This window comes from Trichomycterus rosablanca, chromosome 22, assembly GCF_030014385.1.
Source record: "Trichomycterus rosablanca isolate fTriRos1 chromosome 22, fTriRos1.hap1, whole genome shotgun sequence".
NCBI classification, from domain to species: Eukaryota; Metazoa; Chordata; class Actinopteri; order Siluriformes; family Trichomycteridae; genus Trichomycterus; species Trichomycterus rosablanca.
The window spans coordinates 16,188,460-16,210,200 of record NC_086009.1 but is presented as its reverse complement, the minus strand read 5'-3'; the positions used below and the strand labels follow the sequence as shown (position 1 = coordinate 16,210,200).

Sequence of the window (21,741 nt, the reverse complement as noted above, 5' to 3'; positions counted from 1 at the left end):
AGAGCGCGTATTGATGACCTTCTAGCCAATAAGAAACAGGCGACACGTAGTAGCGTTAAGGAAAGCTGCGGTGTCGTTAATGCCCTGTAACAAAACGTACACTGTGAGGAAAAGTGTAAGTCGTAAGCAGGTATAGGTGTTTAATACATAAACTTCTACATATGTGCAGGTTTTAACTATAAGTCATGTTGAAATAAAACTTTTTGAAGCAAACAGAACAAAATTACTCTAAGCTTTAACAGCGCCCACTGTTGGCAAATTAGTATTAGCAGCTAATCAAACTTTACTACGACTGTATAAAGGAATGGGATTCACAGTGGATTAATGGTACCCCTGGGGTAAAGTGACTCGATTTTTATTTATTCTGGTTACATTCATGCCAGAAACAGTAGTTACTCGTTACACAAGATTCATCAGTTCACAAGTTCAATATCAAACAGTCATGGACAATTTAGTATCTCCAATTCACCTCACTTGCACATCTTTGGACTGCGGGAGGAAACCAGAGCTCCTGGAGGAAACCCACACAGGCACGGGGAGAACATGCAAACTTCACACAGATAGGACCCAGACCGCCCCACCTGGGGATCGAACCCAGGACATTTACATTTTCAGCATTTAGCAGACGCCTTTATCCAAAGCGACTTACAGCACAGTATACAATCTGAGCAATTAAGGGCCTTGCTCAAGGGCCCAACAGTGGCAACCTGGCAGTGGTGGGGCTTGAACCAGCAACCTTTTGATTGCTAGTCCAGTACCTTAACCACTAGGCTAGAACTGCCCTAACACAGGTCCTTCTTGCCGTGAGGTGACAGTGCTACCCACCTTTCTTTCTCACTGTTATCACTGTTAATCCTCTTCGATACTTGCCATCTTCAGTCTTAGCTTTTGTTGACCTCTCGTGACCTCTCCTATTTATTAAAACAGTAACATTCTAATAATTGCAGTAGTTATGCATTAACTCTAATCTGTTTCATTCTTTTCAAAATCTTATAAGGTGCCAAATTGGATAAAACATGGTTTTTAAATGTAACAATAAAACCAATTCATAGGCTTAGTCAACAGTTAATAAATGGAAACATTAAAAAACATTGAAAAGGGTTTCTACAATGATACAATTATGACATTTTTATATAACATTGAAAGGCTTATCAATCCTTTTCGAGTTTGTACAACAAAAATCGTGATCACTACAGTGGACCACAGTAATAACCATTTCTTGGTAAACATTACAGCATTCCAAAACTTTTAGTAGCACTAGCTCCATTTTGACTAAGCTGCATCTTAGTAAAGATTTTTACTTAATAAAGGCAGGCATTAAGTGTACTCAATAGGTTTTATTATAACAATACTTTGTTCAATGAATAAATTAATATTCCATACAGACCCCAATCCCAACAGTATACACATCAGTATTTGTAGCAGCGTATAAAACCATTTTTGTTCATATTTACAGTGAAGTATGTAATAATAATAATATATTTGGTAAATTGTTTAACATCAAAAAGATATCACAAAAAGGTATAAATTTATTCTTTGGATTATGAAGCTTCTTCTAAAGGTGAAAGTTCATTGTTGAAGTTGCTGCAGCACCAGCATTTGTCAAGTGTTCAGAAAATGAACCCTCACTGGCAGGAGCCAAAGATCCCTGATGGGTCGGCATGAGCCCTGCTTCGCGGGCGTGCTGCCACAGGTGCTTATTACCCACAATGCCTTCTTTGTTTAGGTAGCCTTGACGACAGAAGAGCGGTGGGTTGCGATTGGTAAGGGAAAGTGTAAAACAGGATTCTAAAAAGTAAAAACAGAAGAAAAAAAAACTTTTTTGTAACAATGTATGCACTGTAATAAACAACATGTAATAATACACGCATAACTTATAAAATCCTGCATGAAATCTTGCATCAGAGTACTTAAAACATGATACACAACGCTGCACATAAACACGAATACATATTCATAAAATTCCTCAAAGTTAACAGTTAATGATGAGGTAACTTGAAAGCTTAAGTAACAGAATATGTAAGGCATGTCTAACTAATGTGTAGTTATGAACAACTTGATTGACCTGGCTGGTTGGCATGGAACATTGTTCTGTTGGAAAAACCAATTCTTAGAGTCAAAGAATGTAAGTTTTCTTCCAGGATATGCTTTTACATCTTATAATTTTGCATCCTTTACAAAGACAAATCTGCCTGATTACAGTGTTGATGAAGCACCCCCAGATCAACACCAATCCTCAACCAAACCAAAGATGTACACACCTGCAAAGAACGTCCTGAGGTCTGTCTGAAGGCAGTGCTCGAGAAAGCGCCTGAGGGGCTGACTGTGAGATATCGGCTGGTCCCATTCAGTCAGGAAGTCCTCAACCATGTGATGTACAGCATCAGGACGTGGCAGGGGCCATCCAAACGGACGCTGCCTCATATCTTTTCCTGTGGAGTAAGTTGTATAAGAAACACATTGCAAAAAGTACATTAATTTACTAACACGAGGAAGGTTGTACATAAGCTAAGATATTTTAAAATAACTCATATGGCTCTCCTGGCTGTCCTGTCTGCTAGGGGCCAGGCAGGTTGGTTTAGTTTGGCCATAAGATAACTTGGTCGCAAACAATGAGTCATAAACTACATTTTTACTGTTAAAAAAACAGGTACACTGTAACAAGCCCAGCTTAGTCCAGACTTTGCTGCTCCTAGGTCTAACGATTTGATCGATTTAAGCTAAGGCTCTTGTACAGCAAACAAGTGTCCTAACCTGTAGGAAGTGTTTTGTAGAAGTAGATAACAGGGTGAAGGAAGTTAGACTTCCAAGCTTTGGTCCACTCTGATTCTGCGCGTCCTGGTCCGAGTGTATCGGTGCGGTTCAGTCCATACTGCATTACCACCATTAGAAGGCCATGTACAGAGACATTTCGGCCGGATAGAGCAGAGAATTGAGGCAGAGCTTGCACAGGAAACCCCTCTAGATATTCACAGTAGGAGCTGGTGGACAGAGAGATGTATTACATCATCAATAAAGTACAACGCTCATTAATTTAAATTAATGACAGAAAATCAGCTCTTACCCTTGAAGTAGTATAACGTCCCCCAAAACCCCAAACATTTGGTATAGTCCAGAGGCTTCATTTACTCTCTTTAAAATCCAAGAAAGCAGTTGACTGGTGTACAGTTTGGTAGCTGGCCAAACATTGCCATGGTAACGCTGCTCTAAAATCTTATGCACAGCCCGGACTGTAATGAAAACCACACAAAGTTTAACTAGCAAAAAACCAAAATAGTTTATGAAGCCAACTAGGGTACTTATAAGCTTATTCAGACTGAATTAGTTTTACCTTAGGAATTACCTGCTTGAAATATCACAGCAATCATCATCACAACATGAATGGCTAACCTGTGTAGCGGAATCCATGAATAAATCCTCCAGCAGACAAGCGATAGTCTCTGGAATGGGCTGCTGCTCCTAAAATGAACATGTTCTGCTTTCCCCTGACTTCGTACCATGGTGTCACAGCTGGCATCCGACCACGAACACGGCTGCTGTGTGGTGGACAAGTGGAGCTAAAACAAAAAAAGTACTTAGTACATAAACAGTACTTTGTTATGTCCTACAACAATGTTAAGGTAGTATGATAATGCAAAAATGTGGTCCGGTTATACAAACCCTTCATACCCGTTAAAGATGGAGAAGTTGAAGCGAAATCCCAGGCAACGGATTACACGGTCATACGGCTGTCGTAGTGAGAAGTTGTCATCATGGTATCCAGGTAGATTTTCAGCTGTAACGTTTGTGCTACTGTTACTCCAGCTGTCCAAAAGTTCAGAGAGAGTAAGATAGAACTGCTCTTTCTCTTGAGAAGACTTGCGAGTTTTTCCTTTCAATGCCGATCTTCCCTTTCGGACAATGGCAATGTTCTCCAGTCCTCCCTCCACCAAACCATCCAGGGATTTCAACTGGTATGTGTCCAGCAATTCATTATTTACCGCCCTACAAGATAAAGGACATCAAAGGTCACTGACATATTAGTACAAACACGGACACATTAAATCAATCCAAACCAATCCAATCTGTTGTTCTGGACACTTTGCCACCCCCTGTACCCCATTCATTAATCACAAGGGACATCCATACTGACCAGATAATGTTTGGCTGATGAACCAGAAAGGCAATGACACTAACATGCTAATGACATGATAGTGTGTGACGTTCTGGTACGAGTGTATCAGGTGCAGTAGTGTTGGGATTTTTAAATTCTGTTCAAGCTTACTGACCCTTATATTAAGAACACATACCATTAGCACTTGTTGTATGTGTACAGTGAGTTAATAGAGCTATTTTTTCCATGCACCAGGGTATACTGTTGGCTGGAGCCACCACCCAAATTTGCTAGATGTGCATTCAGAGCAGCTATCCAACCATCCAAAAGCTTCATAAAGGAAACAATTTTTCCAACACAAACAGCATAGCTTATAAATTACAATAATAGTACAAATAGTACTTTTAGTACAAAAGTTTGGATTTGTTTTGCCACACTTGATTAACACAAGAATGCCACACCCAAAAGCAGAGCCAATTATACTCTCTTGGAATCCCAATCATGAATGGCTTCGGAACCATTTGGGAGGGGGGTGCTTCTGATGCTTACAACCTTACATAATGTTAAGGTTTTGATAAAAATAGACATAAATAAAAACATAACTGACTGAAAAACTGATAATGAAACAAGCAATGGCAGCAATAGTCTACCTGAGGTCTCCTACATAATGTGTTTGCCAGGCTAATCGTACAGGGCTTGGGCTATACAGGTGGATCCGGCTGGCTCTACCCAAAATGCTTTGCGCTGTCTCAAAGGCCGAGTTCCCCTTTCCCAAAATGAGCACTGCCTGATTCTTGTATTCCTCAGGATTGATTGGGATGGACTCATAGCCTTCTACCAAATCAGAGCCCACAAATTGCACTTCCTGAGGAACTGACAGCCCAGTGGACACCAACAGAACCCTAAAGAAAAACAGAGGAGAACTGATAAATAATAAAGAAACATAAAATGTACTATAGCTAAACAGTGACAGAACAAACTGCTGCCACAATACCTGCATTTATAGTTGATCTCATGCTGGTCAGTCAGTATGTACCCTCCATTTCCATGTTTTCCGAAATCTGCAGCTCGGATACTCCCTATATCTGTTCCATATTTAACCTGCAGCCCCAGCTCCTTCTCAAACATGGAGAGGTATTTAGGAAAGGCATCAGCATCAGGATACAGGTCCTGACTCACTCTCTGAAACAGCAGGTCAGGCCTGTCACTTAGCAGGGAGTTCCAGTCATGGCGCAGGTTGAACTCTCTGTTCTGCCTTCCTGTGTAGATCTTGTTGATGCTGATGAGTTTTCGATGACGAGGATATCTGAAAAGGCAAAGTTGTGGCACACTCATGTCATCCAAATAATTATTCAGTAAGACTTGGCTCAAGAAAATGTAACATTTGATGCTTAGAGATCACTTACTTTTGGAAGAAACTGCCTGGTCCAGAGTTGCGCTCCAGAATTATGTAATCTCTTTGGCTTTGGGACAGAAAGTAGCCCATTTGTAAGCCTGCAGGCCCAGCCCCAAGCACACAGTAGTCATAGTGATGGATGCTGTTATCACCATGGTTATGTCCAAAGATGCTTATAACTAGCACGATGAGTAACAGGAGACTGGACAAGTACAGGCTCGGCCCCATGAGGACTAGATCAACAAACAAAAGAAGAAATACAGCAGATTTTAATACATGTGGATTGGCATGTTTTACACTCTTTGGTTACATTCATGACAGACACGGCAGTTAGTCGTTACATAAGTTTCGTCAGTTCACAAGGTTATACAAGGTAACCCAGGACCTTCTTTCTGTGAGGTGACAGTGCTACCCACCGAGCCCCCAAAATTAAAATAAAATTACATACACTCTCTTACTCATTGTCTTTACCGCTTATCCAATTAGGGTCGCGGGAAGGGGAGGGGGGTGCTGGAGCCTATCCCAGCTCGTCAATGGGCGCAAGGCACACAGTAACACCCTGGACGGGGTGTCCATCGCAGGGCGGACACACACACACACACACACATACATACATACACCTATTCATCTATAGGGCAATTCAGTGTCTCCAATTAACTTGACTGCATGTCACGGGGAAACACGCAAACTCCACACAGAAAGGACCCTGACCGCCCCACCTGGGGATCGAACCCAGGACCTTCTTTCTGTGAGGTGACAGTGCTACCCACCATGGCGCCGAAATTAAAATAAGATTGCATACAATATTTTGATTTTATACATGAATTCTAACTATGCATGTATGTGTACTAGACTTTGGTGTGTATACTAAAACAGTTAGATTCCTGAACAGAGATTATTGATGGGATCAGCCAGCATAGTGCTGCACTAAAGACTTAATTACAACTCTTTTCCAACACTAAAATTTAGTGTAAAGCATGCTTACTGATGCAGATGACTACATTATTATGTGTAGAGGCTTTTCGTGCATTATGGAGCGTTTTATTATTATTATTTATCTTTATTATTGCATTATTATATAAAACTGTTATTAAGGACAACTAAGAGAACTAAAAGAACAAATAAATCCAGTAAATTGTAACATAATGGGCCTGATCTTCTCTCCCCCTGCTCTTCCCCAGCTGCAGAGCTCAAAATTCGGCGAGACTCTGCACATCTCAGTGGGGGTGCACAAAGAATTCTGGTTCTGCCTGAAACTTTCCTCACATTTAACACAAAACAACAGAAACAAACCTTTCACCAGGATCGATCACTCAGTTCCTTAGATGTCAATGCAGGAGGTCTTAATGTGAACTGGATCAGCATCTTCAAACACGGTCCACTTCCTTCCATAACATTCTCCTGAAGCAGGGAAAATGCTGGTGATGACGCCAGTCGCCCGAGCCAATAAGAAGAGAGGAGGGCGTGGTCATCTAGTCACCCTTACAATTCAGAAGGAGAATCGATTCGGTGTTGAATCCCACTTACTTGATTCATTTACACGGATTATAAATAACGTATTTATTTATTTATCAGGATTTTAACGTCATCTTTTACACACTTTGGTTACATCCATGACAGAACAGACAAGATTCATCAGTTCACACATTTAATGCCAAACCCAATCATGGACAATTTTGTATTTTCAAATTCACCTCAATGGCATGTCTTTGGACTGTGGGAGGAAACCGGAGCTCCCGGAGGAAACCCACACAGACACGGGGAGAACATGCAAACTCCACACAGAAAGGACCTGAACCGCCCCACATGGGGATCAAACCCAGGACCTTCTTGCTGTAAGACGACAGTGCTACCCACTGAGCCACTGTGCCACCCCATAAATTACTTAAAATACATACAAATTAAAGTGCAGCAGGTGGTGTGGGTGCTGCAGAGCTTCAGATTTCTTAATGATTCTGGCATGTTCTTACCTTGCCAATGTCACTTTCCTCCAAATGCTCTAATTTAGCTCTCCTTTTAAACCATTTTAATAAAAAGATTGGCTATTCTAAATTAATTTAGGGTGTGAGTAAATGAGAAAGTGGCTGTGTAATGCCCTGGCATGAGTTGGCAGTGGCACCCCATCAAACCCATCGCATCTCTTAACTGGATGAATCAGTTTATAAAAATAAAATGAACGAGAGGGAAAAAAATCAGAATTTGTAAGCAGTATGTGGCATGAAGATGGGTGTTTTAACTGATACACACCTATATTGTTCTGTAGCCTATATATGGGGAAAATCAACAACTCTTATACATAATAAAATACCCATTGTCATGGCAAATATTTCAGACTACTTTACCAACTTAATTCTCTTTTGATCTTGAACTAACATAGCCTGGCAGTCTTCTTCTGCTTTTTAAAGATATTCATTTAAACATAAAGGTTATTTTATGGGAGGTGGTGGGGTAAAATTAGAAGAAAATGTCTCCAATATCTCTTATACTAAATGGAATACATTGCTTCCATACGAAAGTTATATTAATACCACTAGTTTGTCACACGCATTGGTATGCATGTTTTTTTCAGTGTCAGGTTCCACTTTGCTGAGTCACACTAAAGACTGACTCAGCTAAAATCAACAAAAAAGGTTACTTTCCAACAAATCATGGCAGGTCAATTTTTTGTTTCTCACTGGTCAGTTCTGTATTACTGTTTCTAGCAACACAGCTGAACTAAACATTTCTTTAAAAAATACACAATAAGATTTTTTATCCAACAGCAGGTAAATTAAATCTGCCTGATCATAACACTTTGTTTTGCACTTGTGTACATGTCTTTCTTTAGGGTCAGATGTTCAGGATCCACTTTGCTGAGTCAGGTTAAAGACACAAAAAAAATTTTTAATTTTGAAACTCATATCAGATTGACATATCAGCATTATATCAATTTGTCATCCAACCTATGGGGTTCCAGATTTGACTTCTACACTTATCTAAAATGTGTACTCATGATAAACTTCTCAGTGTGAGGAATGAGTCAGCATTCTTACTTCCCATTTGCAGAAAGGAGAAAGGAGAAAGGAGAATATAAAAGAGTCACAGAGTGTGGGAAACACACAGAACAAGGGTTACCACAGACCAACAACATTAAGGAATTAATTTAATAGAAGATTTACCATGGCTGGAAAGAATCATACTAACACTAAAGAAGCAAACTGTGCTGGCAGGTAAGAATTCATTCTCAGAATTATTACATTTAACATGTATACATAAGAAACTATATACAACAAATACATGTTAAAACTGGAGGATATTAAAGAAAACTGATGCAAGAAATAATACATATCAGTAAGTACTAACAAAAATTTTAAATGCTCTTTGCTTGCACATCAAACACTGCCTATACCCAAGTGTAGAAATTAAAATGTACTTTTTTCTGCTTTTAAAAGCTGTTATGTCACTTTTCTGGGAAAAATGTTCACAACATTTTGGAGCGTGTCTGTCAGACTTTGTGACTATTTAGTCCAACCAGCTTTTTTACACAAAACCCTTTCTATTTACTGTAGTACAGCAACAGATTAAGTGTATATAATAGAGTGTAAAACACAAGATAAATAACCCATGAATGCATCTTAACTGTACAAACTTAGAACCTTCAACACATTAAACTGTTTAGGTACAAAACCAGTGTGTTCTCTAAAACTATGAGCAAGTAAAAAGAAAACCTCAACAAATCGTAGATTATATGTACTATTCCTTATAAATACTTTACAAGACAACAGAAAGTGAAATGGAAAGAAAATTACATATATGAAGATGTTTCTGAATAGTAAACTATGCTGTGTTACTTGAGGTAAACATAAACACTGCTGGTTGTTTTTGCTGCTCATCCACAGTGATCTGTCAGAACTGATAAAAGAGGCAACCAAAGACAGCCACGTGCGTGCTGAAAACACCCAGCTAATGCTCAGCTACCAGAAAGGACAAATCACTCTATCCCAGTATAAGGTAATTATACTCAGCAAGAGCTATAATATTGACTTCTGTAATTATTTAACAGAGATCTGGCTTTAAACACAAAGCTGTATGTTATGATTATTAGCTTATGAGTTTCATCAGGTGTTTAAAAAGTTGGGTAAGACTTAAGCATGGCAATAAGCCTATTAAAGAAAATTCTATTAAAATTTTGCTTTACATGTTTACACTTGCATTATGTTACCTTTTTAAAATGAGATATTCCTTTTATGCAAATGTGCAGCTTAGTGCAACAGTTCATGTCTAAAATACATAAGTTTCAAAACTTATATCTTTAAGATCATACATATCTGTGACACCATACCAGTCAAAACAATGGATATCAATGATAAACAGGTCAATATATATAAACCCATTCTTCATAACACCAGCTTCAGCGTATTACCAACTATAAATAGATATTAATCTGGAATCATTGTATTTTATTTTTGGTTGTAATTGTGCATAGAAAATTTAAGTTACAATTAAGATTAAATTATATAGGAAAGAAATTATTAGGTTTACTGTAATTTACAGTGCATATCAGCTTCAAATGTAGTTACAGCCAACACCTTAAACATCCATACCAGTAAAATTGGATTAAATTGACGGATGTCTCACATTACACATTAACTAAGAAACCATGAATAAAAAGGTGTATGATGACATGTTGGGAAAAGACTTAAATCCATTTAATACACTAGGGCCCCAGATACCCTTCAAACCTTGGTAAAATAAAATAAAGAACTGGGTCAGAATTAGTCAGGTATCTTGGTCTTTCTGTTCCCTTCTTATGAATAAGGGAACATTCACATGCTTACTTCCTTATGATTTCTTTCACTCTGTCTCTACAGCTTCTTCTGTGTTCTTTGTATGAGATCTACCGGGCACTAGAGGAAGAACTGGACAGGAATTCATCCCACCCAACTGTGGAGCCCATCTATTTTCCTCAGGAGCTGGCAAGACTGGAGTCTCTTGAGAGAGATCTTGAGTATTTCTTTGGTCCACAGTGGAGAAAGAAAGTTACAGTACCTGCAGCAACACATAAATATGCCGAGAGACTCCGAGAGGTACAGCTGAGAGCCACATTTTAACACCTAAATATTTTCATTCATCACTGTTAGAGATACATAGTGTTAGTGTTGAATATCTCCAATGACTTAGCTTCAGTGTTCACCTCATGTTGGTGTCTGTTTCGAGTTTTTGTACTTGTTCCAGCATAGCTTTTGTCCTGATAGTCCAGTTTCTTCCCACATCAGAAAATTATGCTAATAGATTGATTTCCATTGCCTCATCCTGGTCAGAGTTTTACTTATCATTTATTCTTTGACTTAGATCGGCAGGAACAGTCCGAATCTCCTGGTTGCCCATGCCTACACCCGTTACCTTGGAGACCTGTCGGGAGGTCAGGTTCTTGGAAAAATCACCCAAAAGTCAGTGGGACTGAGTGGGAAAGAGGGCATTTCTTTCTTCAGCTTCCCTGGAGTGACAAGTCCTAATCGTTTCAAGCAGCTGTACAGGAGCAGAATGAACAGCATTGAACTGAACAAGGAGGAGCGCAGGAGTGTATTGGACGAAGCGGTCAAGGCTTTCGAGTTTAACATCGAGGTAAGTATCACATAAGGCACTGCTGGTGTATTTTGGTTTGCTGGTGTCACATGAGAAAACCATAGTTTTTTTTGTTATTAAACAAGTTGTAAAAAAGTAGTTAAGTATGGGGGCTGTTGTCCACCCATATTTAACAAAGACCCCAATAACCTTATAGCTAACCATCATAACTGCACATCAGATGTGAAATGTATCTGTCTAGTACCTGATGCATCTCAAATGCCTGTGGTTTCCTCAAACAGGTATTTGAAGACCTTCAGAAAATGCTGAGCATAACAGAAGAGAACTCCGGTAAGCACTGTGTCCCTTTAGAACATACAATTTAAGGTAAATAAAATGTTGCCCTAATTTTAGTTTGTACTTGTTTAGGTCAAAGTGGAACCGCTGGACCTACCACACCACTAGAAGCCCTTTCAAGATCACCAATCATTCAGTTTACATTTGGAGTGTGTGTTGCACTGGCGACGGTTGGAATGGGAGTTTATGTTGCTTCTTAATATTTAAGCAAAATGTATTCAAAACATGCTACAGGCTAATATAATTAATATGCAAATTAACACAATGTTATTACAGAAAGAAATTAATATTATACACTTTAAACAAATGACAAGCCCTTAAATCTAGGACGATCAGATCAGAGGGCAAAAAACTGAATCGAGGAGAGATATACACTGGATAGAGAGAGATCCACACTCAAGTCAGTACTTAAAACTGTAACTGTAATTTAGTCAGTTAACTTAATAAGATATTTATAAGGTTAGAGAAGGCTGTTCCTACAGAGGTCGGTGGAACCACACAGCACTAATCCTTCCTGCTGTTCATGTAATGGACATGTAATATTCCAATCCCAAATACCAACCCAGAAACCCACAGCTTACTACATAACCAAGGCTGGATTGTATGAGATATACAGTACATTATTATTTCTCTATTAATTATCTAGAACATTGCACATGTTAACGGTTAGTGACCACTTAGGGTCTATTGTTCATTTTGGTCGTTTTATTTGCTTGTCTGCAAAATGACCTTGTTTTTAAGATAAGGTTTAAGGATATCTGATTACTGTTAGCACATGAATGGAAAAGGCAAACTTGACTACATATAAGTACAATATATAAATCTGTAAATAAATATGTATACTGTAAATTGTCTAAGCAACTATAATTGAATGAATTTTTTGTCCATGGAATTACATTTCTACAAATCACTAATAAAACACTTTGTAAGTTTAATAAATTCTACTCTTCCACTATGTGTTTTAACTTTTGTACCAAGTCATGAAAAATTGCAGAGACGAATTAAGCATTTCACAGTGCTTTATTCCGATTTCTACACACCATTTAGCCCAGTTTACAAGGATAAACATGAATACAAAGTTATTTTTGTAACATATTAATGTCTGCAAGTCTAAAGACAAAACAAAACCCTTAAACTGCATGACACAATAATACTTGACAAAATGGTAATGTTAAAATCAGAAACTGCACAGAACACACACTGCCAAACTATTTACATTATCAGAAAAGGATTTCACCAAAAATCAGAGCCATACAATGCACATTAAACATCTTTAATCTATTTATGTCTTTATCGGTTATTATTTCATACGAGACAAACATACAAATGTTCACTTTGCTTTACTTGACCCTGTAAAGCACTTTTCTCTGCATGCGGTGCTGCAGTTCTCCTCTCCTCAGCATCAGGTGTAAGACTTTGTAGATTGCATGCTCTTGGTATTTCTGCTCAGAGAAATAATAAGTCAGAATGTCAGTTGAGAAGTTAATATGTTCTTTCATAACTATACATATTTCATAGTGATATTTATAAGAACAGATAGGGTCTACAAATAGAGACGTTTCTGGTTAAAGAATGGATAAATAAGCATAGCACCTAATATGATGCTTTTACTATAGCAAGTCCTGCTAGTCAGCAATAAGCCAGTTGTACCCACAACTGGTAAAAAGCCTGAACATATTAAACCCTGATTTATTCACAATCTCTTAAACCAGCACTGCGGCTACATATTTAGCCACCAGGGCAAACCCTAAATGGCTTACTATTGGCTTCCCAATAACATTAAATAGTGTCTTATTGATGTCTGCTATTGTGATCAGTGCTTACCTGTTTGGTAAAGTCCTGTACAATGCTGTGCTCCGACACTTGAGAGCCGATGGCAAAGCGCCTCTTTAACTGTTTCTCGATGCGGGAGATCATCTCCTGATCTTCCTGTGTGGTGAAACCTTCCACCCCTGAAAACAAACATGTGTCATTAATGGCAATAACATCTGGGTGCTACCCCCCCAAACCCGTATAATCGCACAGGTACAAAGGAGAAACCCTGCTGGACTCTCTCCCTCAAACACGGCCAACTGCATTTGAGCGGCTGCATGGCCAGGTCGGTGTCTGTTGTCCACTCTTACAATTACTTTACTCACAACTTTAATATCGATCCAATACCACTGCAGATTTCAGGTTTAACTAATACCCGATAGGCTGCCGGACAGCGCAGCATCCAGCGTCGACACCTGGAAGAGACGAAGAGCCTCGTCCACCTCATCTTCCCCTGCTATGGCCTGCAGCTTCATCTTAGCCAGGGACTCAGAAATTCGCACAACTGCCTCCAACTGCCTGTAAGTTAAAGAACAACAAGCAAATGAACACTGGCTACTAGAACTCCACTAAACTATAATAAATAAAAAAAGTCTTTATTTTATGATTTAGCTCTAAACTTAATGCAGCTGATACTTGGACAAGTTTAATAACTCTGCACTAATACTTCTGCAATCATTATAAGTGTGTGTGAGCCTCATTACCTGACAGTGATGGGAATGGAGGCTCTGCGGTCACTCTCTCGTTCGTGCTCCCTCGCACCACTTCGCATTACCACATAACGGTTCTTCAGCTTCTCCGCAGAAGCCGCGGACAAACGAGGCCCGCATTTCCTGTCAATACAAGTTCAGCAGTTAGATATACCAAATAGACCACTGCCAGTTCATTTAACCATCAGACACAGCCTCAACTCTGTGGTGCACCAGTGAGGGTGTATAACTTACGTTCTAGCATAAGCGATGAATTTCTTCAGTGTGGCTAAAGGTATCTCCCCCTCCACACCCTCCGTCTGGGTCTGAGCACTCAAGTGCACGTTCATCACGTGGCGGGCCAGCGTCTAAACACACACACACACACAGGTTTTTACTCTCTGTACTCAATAAATACAAGTTAGACTTCACATTTTAGTGATGAAACATCATTGATGTATTTCACCCACCATGTCTCTATGCTGATCGTGCTGGTCCTTAATGATGAAGATCATGTCAAAACGGGACAGGATGGTAGGCATAAAGTCTATGTTGTCTTCGCCCTTCGTGTCGTCCCATCGACCAAACACAGAGTTGGCAGCCGCCAGCACAGAACAGCGCGAGTTCAAGGTGGTAGTGATGCCAGCCTACACATAGAAAACCAATATAGATTACTAATCTGCTGTTACATCAGGCTTAATAATGTTGAGAGTTAATATATACTGTTAATAATTAACAGTGCAGAATTAACAGAACTGCTCTACCTTGGCTATAGATATGGTCTGCTGCTCCATGGCTTCGTGGATGGCTACTCGGTCATCCTCTCTCATCTAGAAAGGTGTTAAACACTTATGTAAGCAAATCAGCTCAGAGGATCTAAATGCAAAAATAAACTTAATAATAAGCTTTACCTTGTCAAACTCGTCAATGCAGACCACACCTCCATCAGCCAACACCATAGCTCCACCCTCCATGATAAAGCCACGTGTGTTGGGGTCTCTGAGCACAGAAGCTGTTAGACCAGCTGCGCTGCTTCCCTTGCCTGAGGTATAAATCTGAAAAACAATGTTAGAGGGGGAACTGTAACCTCAATACTGAACACTGAAGTCAAGGTAAAATAATAACCAGTACGAACACTTGCTTTTTAGAAAAGCTAGGCTACTAGATCTTGAGTTCTAAACTCAGCTGTACTACACAATTGGGTGCTTCAGGTTCTGAGGTCATTCTGGCTTTAACATATACCTTTCCTAGGAATATATAACTGAATCTATGTGATGGTGTCATAGACTATAGCACATCAAAAGATTACACTTCTATAACAGGCTTACCCCAATAGGAGAACATCTCTCCACAAACTTCAACAGCTGAGACTTGGCTGTTCCAGGGTCTCCCAGCATCAGCAGATTAATATCACCTCTGCGAGTAAGACCATCTGGCAACCTAAAACACAATTTATTACTTACATCATGCTATAAAATTTTTTATAAATAAAGCAATAAAGCATTGATGGGTTATCCCACCTTTTTCTGGAGCCTCCAAACAGAAGGCAAGCTATAGCCTTCTTCAGATCATCGCTGCCATAAATCGAGGGAGCAAGTGAACGTGCAATCGAGTCGTAGACAGAAGGAGAAGAAGCCAGAGATCTCAACTCCTCCTCTTCCTGAGGGGAAACGGATCCAGTGGCTCCACGACCTAAGGAAAACCAATACGAAAATAATGAAATAAACCATAGGGCACAAATGCCTACAAGTTCAGTAAAGAATAGATGGGTAAACAAGTATTTATTAAATGCTGGACAGGGATAAACTAGTACGTGCTGCTTGTACTCACCCACTCCCTCAGTGTCCACTTGAATACCAACTACACGCAGGTAGGCTGCCCGGATGCCCACTCCAGCCCCTTTATCACGCCCTTTAGCTTTGGGCTGAGCTATCTTTTTAATGGAGTAGATGCCCATGATGGTCACCCTGTTTCCAGGCACTACACGGTCACACAGGTACCTGAAAAAAATAAAGTACATATTAGGTCAGGGCTGCTTTGCTATTCATTTAATCAACAATGCAAACTCGGTCTCCAGATCGTACAGTTCACTAGTCGCCATGTCGTATTTTAGTAATTTGAAGTGGAATCCAACAGTTCAGGTTTTTAGTAGGGCTGTCAAACGATTAAAAATTTTAATCGCGATTAATCTCAGAATTTCATATAGTTAATCACGATTAATCACATTAAAAAAAATCTGTGTAAATGTTATAGAAAACAAGGATTTTTATGTGAAATGTTACAATTAAAATGGTGAACACATTTTATGCTAAATGTACTGATGTTAAAAACTGCTGGGACAAGAGAAAACTGTAAGGGAGTTTATTCACTCACATACTAGGCAGTAAATGTCAGATTGTAGATTAGAATTTCTCCATCAGCAAACATTGTAGATCAGCGGTGCTTTAGGTGGGATAAGGCGTAGTTATTGTAACAGACTTTTCTGTGGTTGTATTGTGACAATGGTTTGATGGCCGTTTCTACACGAAGTGAGTGTGTTTTGACCCTTTGGGGCTTCCATAGTGCATGGACTAACGTGCTTGACTCAGCTTTCCGGTATTTGGTACCTTAACAGAATAAGTTAATAAAAGTGTTCTGCTCCTGACAACTTGTGAATACAGCGTGTATTTATTTCTTTATAAGTGCATCACTACAACGCTCGGTTACATTATGTTTTTTAATGTCGGACTTGCCACCGTTTTTCATTTGCGGTTTGTTAACATAATGTAACCGAGCGTTGTAGTTCTACCAGTCAAGTCTCAACATTAACTAGAATTTGTGTTAACGGCACTATTATTTTTAATCGCGTTAAATTGAAATCGCGTTAATGCGTTATTATCGCGTTAACTTCGACAGCCCTAGTTTTTAGGAATACGTTTTTTGCCGCCATGTCTGTGCGTCTGTGCTTTGCTTCTGTCTAGCAACAAGGTGCACAGCCGCAAAGTAAGCCGATAAATAATATAAAGACGATTTACAATATGATAAATTTTATTATAGGAAATAAAACATAGTGGTATTGAGTTTTGAGAGGTCGAGAGCAACATAGTCGTACATAGACACTTTATCACATAAGGGTGGAGTGGTTCATCTGTATGTGCATTTACCTGTCACAGTACAGCTGCATGTGGCGGGGCATCTCTCCATGAGGAACAGCATCAGGCGACTCCTGCAGACGGAGGGTCTGGAAGTCCACACAAACACACCTATCTGGGATGATGAAGTAGGGATCCACAGGGCACTTCACACGACCTGCTTGCTCACTGAGCACCAGAAAAAAAACACACACACACACACACACACACATAGATGTTACAACTCGGGTATTGGTATACAAACATCCACAAATTTTTCTGGGCTAACAGAACTGCACACTTGAGTGGAACTCACGTGTTGCACTTGCGAGGCAGGGCATATCCCTGTAGGCCGGGTGGAAGCGGGATGTTACTGATCATGGCACGGCAGCCCCTGCACTGCAGACATACTCTGGTGGCTTTGGCCCGAACTGCTGAGGAGGAAATGATTATACCAGGGATCTTGACCAGACGAGACACCTGCTCGGACTGTGGGAAGAAAATAACACCATTTAAGAAACCTATTTCCCCATAAAACATTATAATAAACATGAGTCATGTCAACACTAGGTTGAGATTTGAATCCCAGTTTTAAGTAATCGCAGGGTCACCTTACCTTGAGGCTGCGAATGGAAGCAGGGTGTGCATCACTCTTCAGCATCACCTGGATGTCCTGCACGGTCTCTTCTCCGACCGGGCGCGGACGGGTAACCTCATCGGCTACCTCCTGTGCCGCCTCCTCCAGCTGCAAACCACATCACAGCATTACAACACACACTTTAGACTGAATAAACAAGAAATATCATTACACAATATGTGCAATCAGACTTCTGCTATGGGTTCAACAAAAGCAATAATTTAATCCGAATCAGAGTGGGTTCTGGGTGTCGATGCTGGGCTCACCAGAGGGAGGTTTTCAGTGGGTAGTTTGTACAGGCAGTCGGAAAGATCTTCATCAAAACTGGCCAGATCCTCCATTTCCACCTCGACCCAATACTCTCCAAGAGTGTAGTGCCTCTTGAGCTCATCTCTGCAGAATGACCACACAGAAACACACAAGCCAGTCAGCCAAAGCAGGATGGATCATATCAATTGTGTGGGACATCATCGAGCACTAAACCACTATCAGGACAGACCCATGGAGCATGTTCTAGCACTCTGTTCTTAAAGACTAAACTACATATCTGTTGTTATTTAACACTACAGCTTAGTATATCACATTACATATCTCATGTTTTTTATATAACATACTACTCTTCTTTATTCTATTTATTCAATTACACAGTGTGTACAACGTTACTTGTGTACTTTAATACTTTTTGCTTTAATGTACTAGAGCTGCTGTAATAACTGACTTTCCCTATAAGATCCATCCATCCATCTAATCAATCGATCTATCTGTCCATCCATCTAATCTATCTCTCCATCTATCTATCTAATCTATCTCTCTATCTATCTAATCCATCCATCTATCTAATCTATCCATCTATCTAATCAATCGATCTATCTGTCCATCCATCTATCTAATCCATCCATCCATCTAATCTATCTCTCTATCTAATCCATCCATCTATCTAATCTATCTCTTTATCTAATCCATCCATCTATCTAATCTATCCATCCATCCATCTAATCTATCTCTCCATCTATCTATCTGTCTAGCTATCCATCCATCCATCTAATCTATCTCTCTATCTAATCCATCTAATCTATCTCTCTATCTAATCCATCCATCTATCTAATCTATCCATCCATCCATCTAATCTATCTCTCTATCTAATCCATCTAATCTATCTCTCTATCTAATCCATCCATCTATCTAATCTATCCATCCATCTAATCTATCTCTCTATCTAATCCATCCATCTATCTAATCTATCTCTCTATCTAATCCATCCATCTAATCTATCTCTCCATCTATCTATCTGTCTAGCTATCCATACATCCAATCTATCTATCTAATCTATCTATCTATCTATCTATCTATCTATCTATCTATCTATCTATCTATCTATCTATCTAATCCATCCATCTAATCTATCTCTCCATCTATCTATCTATCTGTCTAGCTATCCATACATCCAATCTATCTAATCCATCTATCTATCTATCCATCCATCCATCCATCCATCCATCCATCCATCCAATCCATCCATCTATTCCATCCATCTAATCTATCTCTCCATCCATCTATCAAATCTATCCATCCATCCGTCTTATCTGTCTAATCTATCTCTCTATCAAATCTATCCATCCATCAGTCTAATCTATCTCTCTATCTATCTAATCCATCCATCCATTTATCCATCCATCTAATCTATCTAATCCATCCATCCATCCATCTATCTAATCTATCCATCCATCCATCTATCTAATCTAAGCCAGATATTTAGTTTGAATTATTATTATTATATTAAAATTATTTCATGTTAAACGAGCCAACGTTTGGAACACACTTGAGATGGGGACCAGTGGTCCAACTATTGTTCACTGCACAAATTGTGAGGTCTGTAAGAATAGTGTGCGGAACACTGTGAGCTGTCGAAATAGTTCTAGTTATATTAGCTTTCTAATGTTATTGCAGATAAATAGATGAACAAATCTTGATTTAATAGGAGACATTACAGTGTGTAGAAACATAAAACCAGCAGTTTTGACAGATATAATACAAAATGAAGTTAAACCAGACACCATGCTAAGGAGACAATGATGTGGTCTTTATCTAAACCACCATGACTGAACAATAAAAGCTGAAATGTTGGAGATGTTACTGTACCTGTATTTATAAGTAAACCCGGTTCGATCTGTTCCGACTCTGAACTGCCTCAGGAACTCCCGAAAGCGTTTTTTGATGTGACTGCGTTTAACAGTCCCTTCATCCCCGACACCCTCACCTCCACCGAAGCTGTCGCTGTAGTAAACTCCGGGCTCGTCAAAACCAGACATTTTATTTATTTATTTCTAACCGTCAGTTACTTACTAAAATAGTAAATAAATAACTAGTTGCTGTAGCGGTTTATATAATATATAATATATAATTTCTATGATTTCTTCAGAAGTCTCAGACAGTCCGTGTTCTCTCCACAGCTTCCACCACGCTATAATGATTTCGCGGCAAAACTTTCAGGACCGGCCCAGTTTGCAGCTAAACCCCGCCCATTGCTGCCATTCTCGCAGTCTCATTGGTCCAATAAAAAACGTACGTCAGACAAACAGCCGGGTTGGCAGGTCTGTGGCGCGAAAAGTTCAGCCGTCAATAACAATGGCGCTTGCAAACGGTTCAGCTTACAAAGGCTTACAATTACTGTTTGTATCATTTAGTAGCTGATAGTACGCAAATATATCACACATCCTCACATTTTTTAGAAATGATTAATAAGGTGTTTGTATAGGTGGGTGTAATTAGACATAAATTAGGTGCATGATATGCAGTGTAATCATATTTGTAGTTCATCAGCCAGTAGGGCAATGGCAGCTCTGCAGTTAAGGAGATGGATGGATGGATGGATGGATGGATGGATAGATAGATAGACAGAGAGAGAGAGAGATAGATAGACAGACAGACAGATAGACAGACAGATCTATAGATTCATCAGTTCACAAGATTATATCGAACACAGCCATGGACAATTTAGTGTATCCAATTCACCTGACTGCATGTCTTTGGACTGTGGAAGGAAACCGGAGCACCCGGAGGAAACCCACACGGACACGGGGAGAACATGCAAACTCCACACAGAAAGGACCGACTGGTAGAATAGATCACTGGTTTAAAGCCTTCTACTGCCAATTTGTCCCTAAGTTTGGTTACAACTGTGAGCCACAATATGGAGTGCTTAACCATTTAATGGTCTTACTTTGAGTCTAAATACTTAAGTATAAATAAGCTGTATTTAAATAATCTTGTTTGGGCCGTATCTACTTCATACTGGTAGATGACACTGTGGTTTTAAGAAAACAGCCTTTCTAAACTGTATACTGTTTTTAGTTGAATACTGGTAAAAAAATAAAAAACACCTCCCAAATTTTTTTGGAATTGTGTTTGCTGTTGAGCTCTTGAGATGTTACCCCAAACTAAAGTGGAAAATAAAATGTACTTTCACAACAACAGGTTCACTCAGATCCCAATTGATTAAAGTATGTTAAAGAACCTCCCTGTTCCAACACTTTAGAAATGTGTTGCATCCATACATTTGTGAACTGTTTGTTATGAAATCAAAAATGTTTCCCATTCCTTTGCCGTTTCCCAGTGATTAAATAACTATTACGTAGACCTGGCACCAAATCATGCTATACTCTAAATTATTTAAGCTAATCATGATATCTTACTATCATTACATTGTATGCATTAAAATAATAACGTTTAAAAACAACTTTATCAAATCATTATTCAACAATTTCAGTCACGGTAGCTCCGGTTTGTTGGTCTATACCAGACATGACTGCCTTTGTTGTCCTCTGGCCCAACTCCATCTTTGTGGTTTCTCCTCAGACCACTGTTGGTAGGTTTTGGATACTTCAACCCAGTCATTTGCCCATAATGATTTTGCACTTAAATAATTTACTTGGGTCTTTATGCCTGCCCATGTCTGCTGCTTTTAACATGTGTTCTAGCATCAGCACAAAACTCAATATTGTAAAACCTTGACTATTATGTTCAAACAATCTGTACAAACCAGTGCTCTTTACTCTAGGGAAGGTGGTTTTTCAATGTTTTTTTTTTTTGGCTAATTAGGGTCG

The 21,741-nt window shown here is 39.4% G+C and overlaps 3 protein-coding genes across 4 annotated transcripts; 1 reads left to right on the top strand and 2 right to left on the bottom strand.

The window, feature by feature from the left end:
* The first annotated feature begins 73 nt into the window (after positions 1–73).
* Positions 74–12,329, top strand: hmox1a (heme oxygenase 1a). 2 transcript variants are annotated; one of them, XM_063018869.1, is made up of 8 exons: positions 74–130; positions 2,203–2,439; positions 8,535–8,698; positions 9,368–9,479; positions 10,340–10,555; positions 10,821–11,093; positions 11,336–11,384; positions 11,463–12,329. In XM_063018869.1, exons 3-8 carry the CDS (start codon positions 8,649–8,651, stop codon positions 11,588–11,590), a joined length of 828 nt encoding a protein of 275 aa, XP_062874939.1. In that variant the 5' UTR covers positions 74–130; positions 2,203–2,439; positions 8,535–8,648; the 3' UTR covers positions 11,591–12,329. The 2 variants fall into 2 exon arrangements, with proteins under 2 accessions (XP_062874939.1, XP_062874940.1); XM_063018870.1 differs by having other exon boundaries at positions 89–115.
* foxred2 (FAD-dependent oxidoreductase domain containing 2) lies at positions 1,323–5,717 on the bottom strand. Its single transcript, XM_063018868.1, has 9 exons — positions 5,500–5,717; positions 5,088–5,399; positions 4,744–4,995; positions 3,670–3,984; positions 3,391–3,557; positions 3,065–3,230; positions 2,755–2,981; positions 2,262–2,432; positions 1,323–1,788 (listed from the first exon to the last, which is right to left on the bottom strand). Exons 1-9 carry the CDS (start codon positions 5,715–5,717, stop codon positions 1,556–1,558), a joined length of 2,061 nt encoding a protein of 686 aa, XP_062874938.1. The 3' UTR covers positions 1,323–1,555.
* A 93-nt stretch (positions 12,330–12,422) lies between the features above and the next one.
* On the bottom strand, positions 12,423–20,081 carry mcm5 (minichromosome maintenance complex component 5). The gene is made up of 16 exons (XM_063018897.1): positions 19,778–20,081; positions 17,905–18,031; positions 17,618–17,746; positions 17,318–17,490; positions 17,035–17,190; positions 15,722–15,891; positions 15,412–15,583; positions 15,220–15,331; positions 14,803–14,946; positions 14,656–14,721; positions 14,362–14,538; positions 14,147–14,259; positions 13,907–14,035; positions 13,579–13,721; positions 13,215–13,342; positions 12,423–12,832 (listed from the first exon to the last, which is right to left on the bottom strand). Exons 1-16 carry the CDS (start codon positions 19,945–19,947, stop codon positions 12,731–12,733), a joined length of 2,211 nt encoding a protein of 736 aa, XP_062874967.1. The 5' UTR covers positions 19,948–20,081; the 3' UTR covers positions 12,423–12,730.
* Positions 20,082–21,741: the final 1,660 nt, after the last annotated feature.

Bases quoted from the DNA above. Each gene is read 5' to 3' on its own strand.
- hmox1a (XM_063018869.1), top strand. From the start codon at position 8,649: ATGGCTGGAAAGAATCATACTAACACTAAAGAAGCAAACTGTGCTGGC. The intron at 9,480-10,339 runs GTAATTATACTC...CTGTCTCTACAG, and splicing joins TCACTCTATCCCAGTATAAG to CTTCTTCTGTGTTCTTTGTA. The intron at 11,385-11,462 runs GTAAGCACTGTG...GTACTTGTTTAG, and splicing joins CATAACAGAAGAGAACTCCG to GTCAAAGTGGAACCGCTGGA.
- mcm5 (XM_063018897.1), bottom strand. From the start codon at position 19,947: ATGTCTGGTTTTGACGAGCCCGGAGTTTACTACAGCGACAGCTTCGGT. The intron at 15,584-15,721 runs GTGAGTACAAGC...GGTTTTCCTTAG, and splicing joins AGTGGACACTGAGGGAGTGG to GTCGTGGAGCCACTGGATCC. The intron at 14,036-14,146 runs GTAAGTTATACA...TTGTATTGACAG, and splicing joins TTCATCGCTTATGCTAGAAC to GAAATGCGGGCCTCGTTTGT.
- foxred2 (XM_063018868.1), bottom strand. From the start codon at position 5,717: ATGGGGCCGAGCCTGTACTTGTCCAGTCTCCTGTTACTCATCGTGCTA. The intron at 4,996-5,087 runs GTATTGTGGCAG...GTTTTTCTTTAG, and splicing joins GAGATCAACTATAAATGCAG to GGTTCTGTTGGTGTCCACTG. The intron at 3,985-4,743 runs GTAGACTATTGC...TTTATCTTGTAG, and splicing joins CATTATGTAGGAGACCTCAG to GGCGGTAAATAATGAATTGC.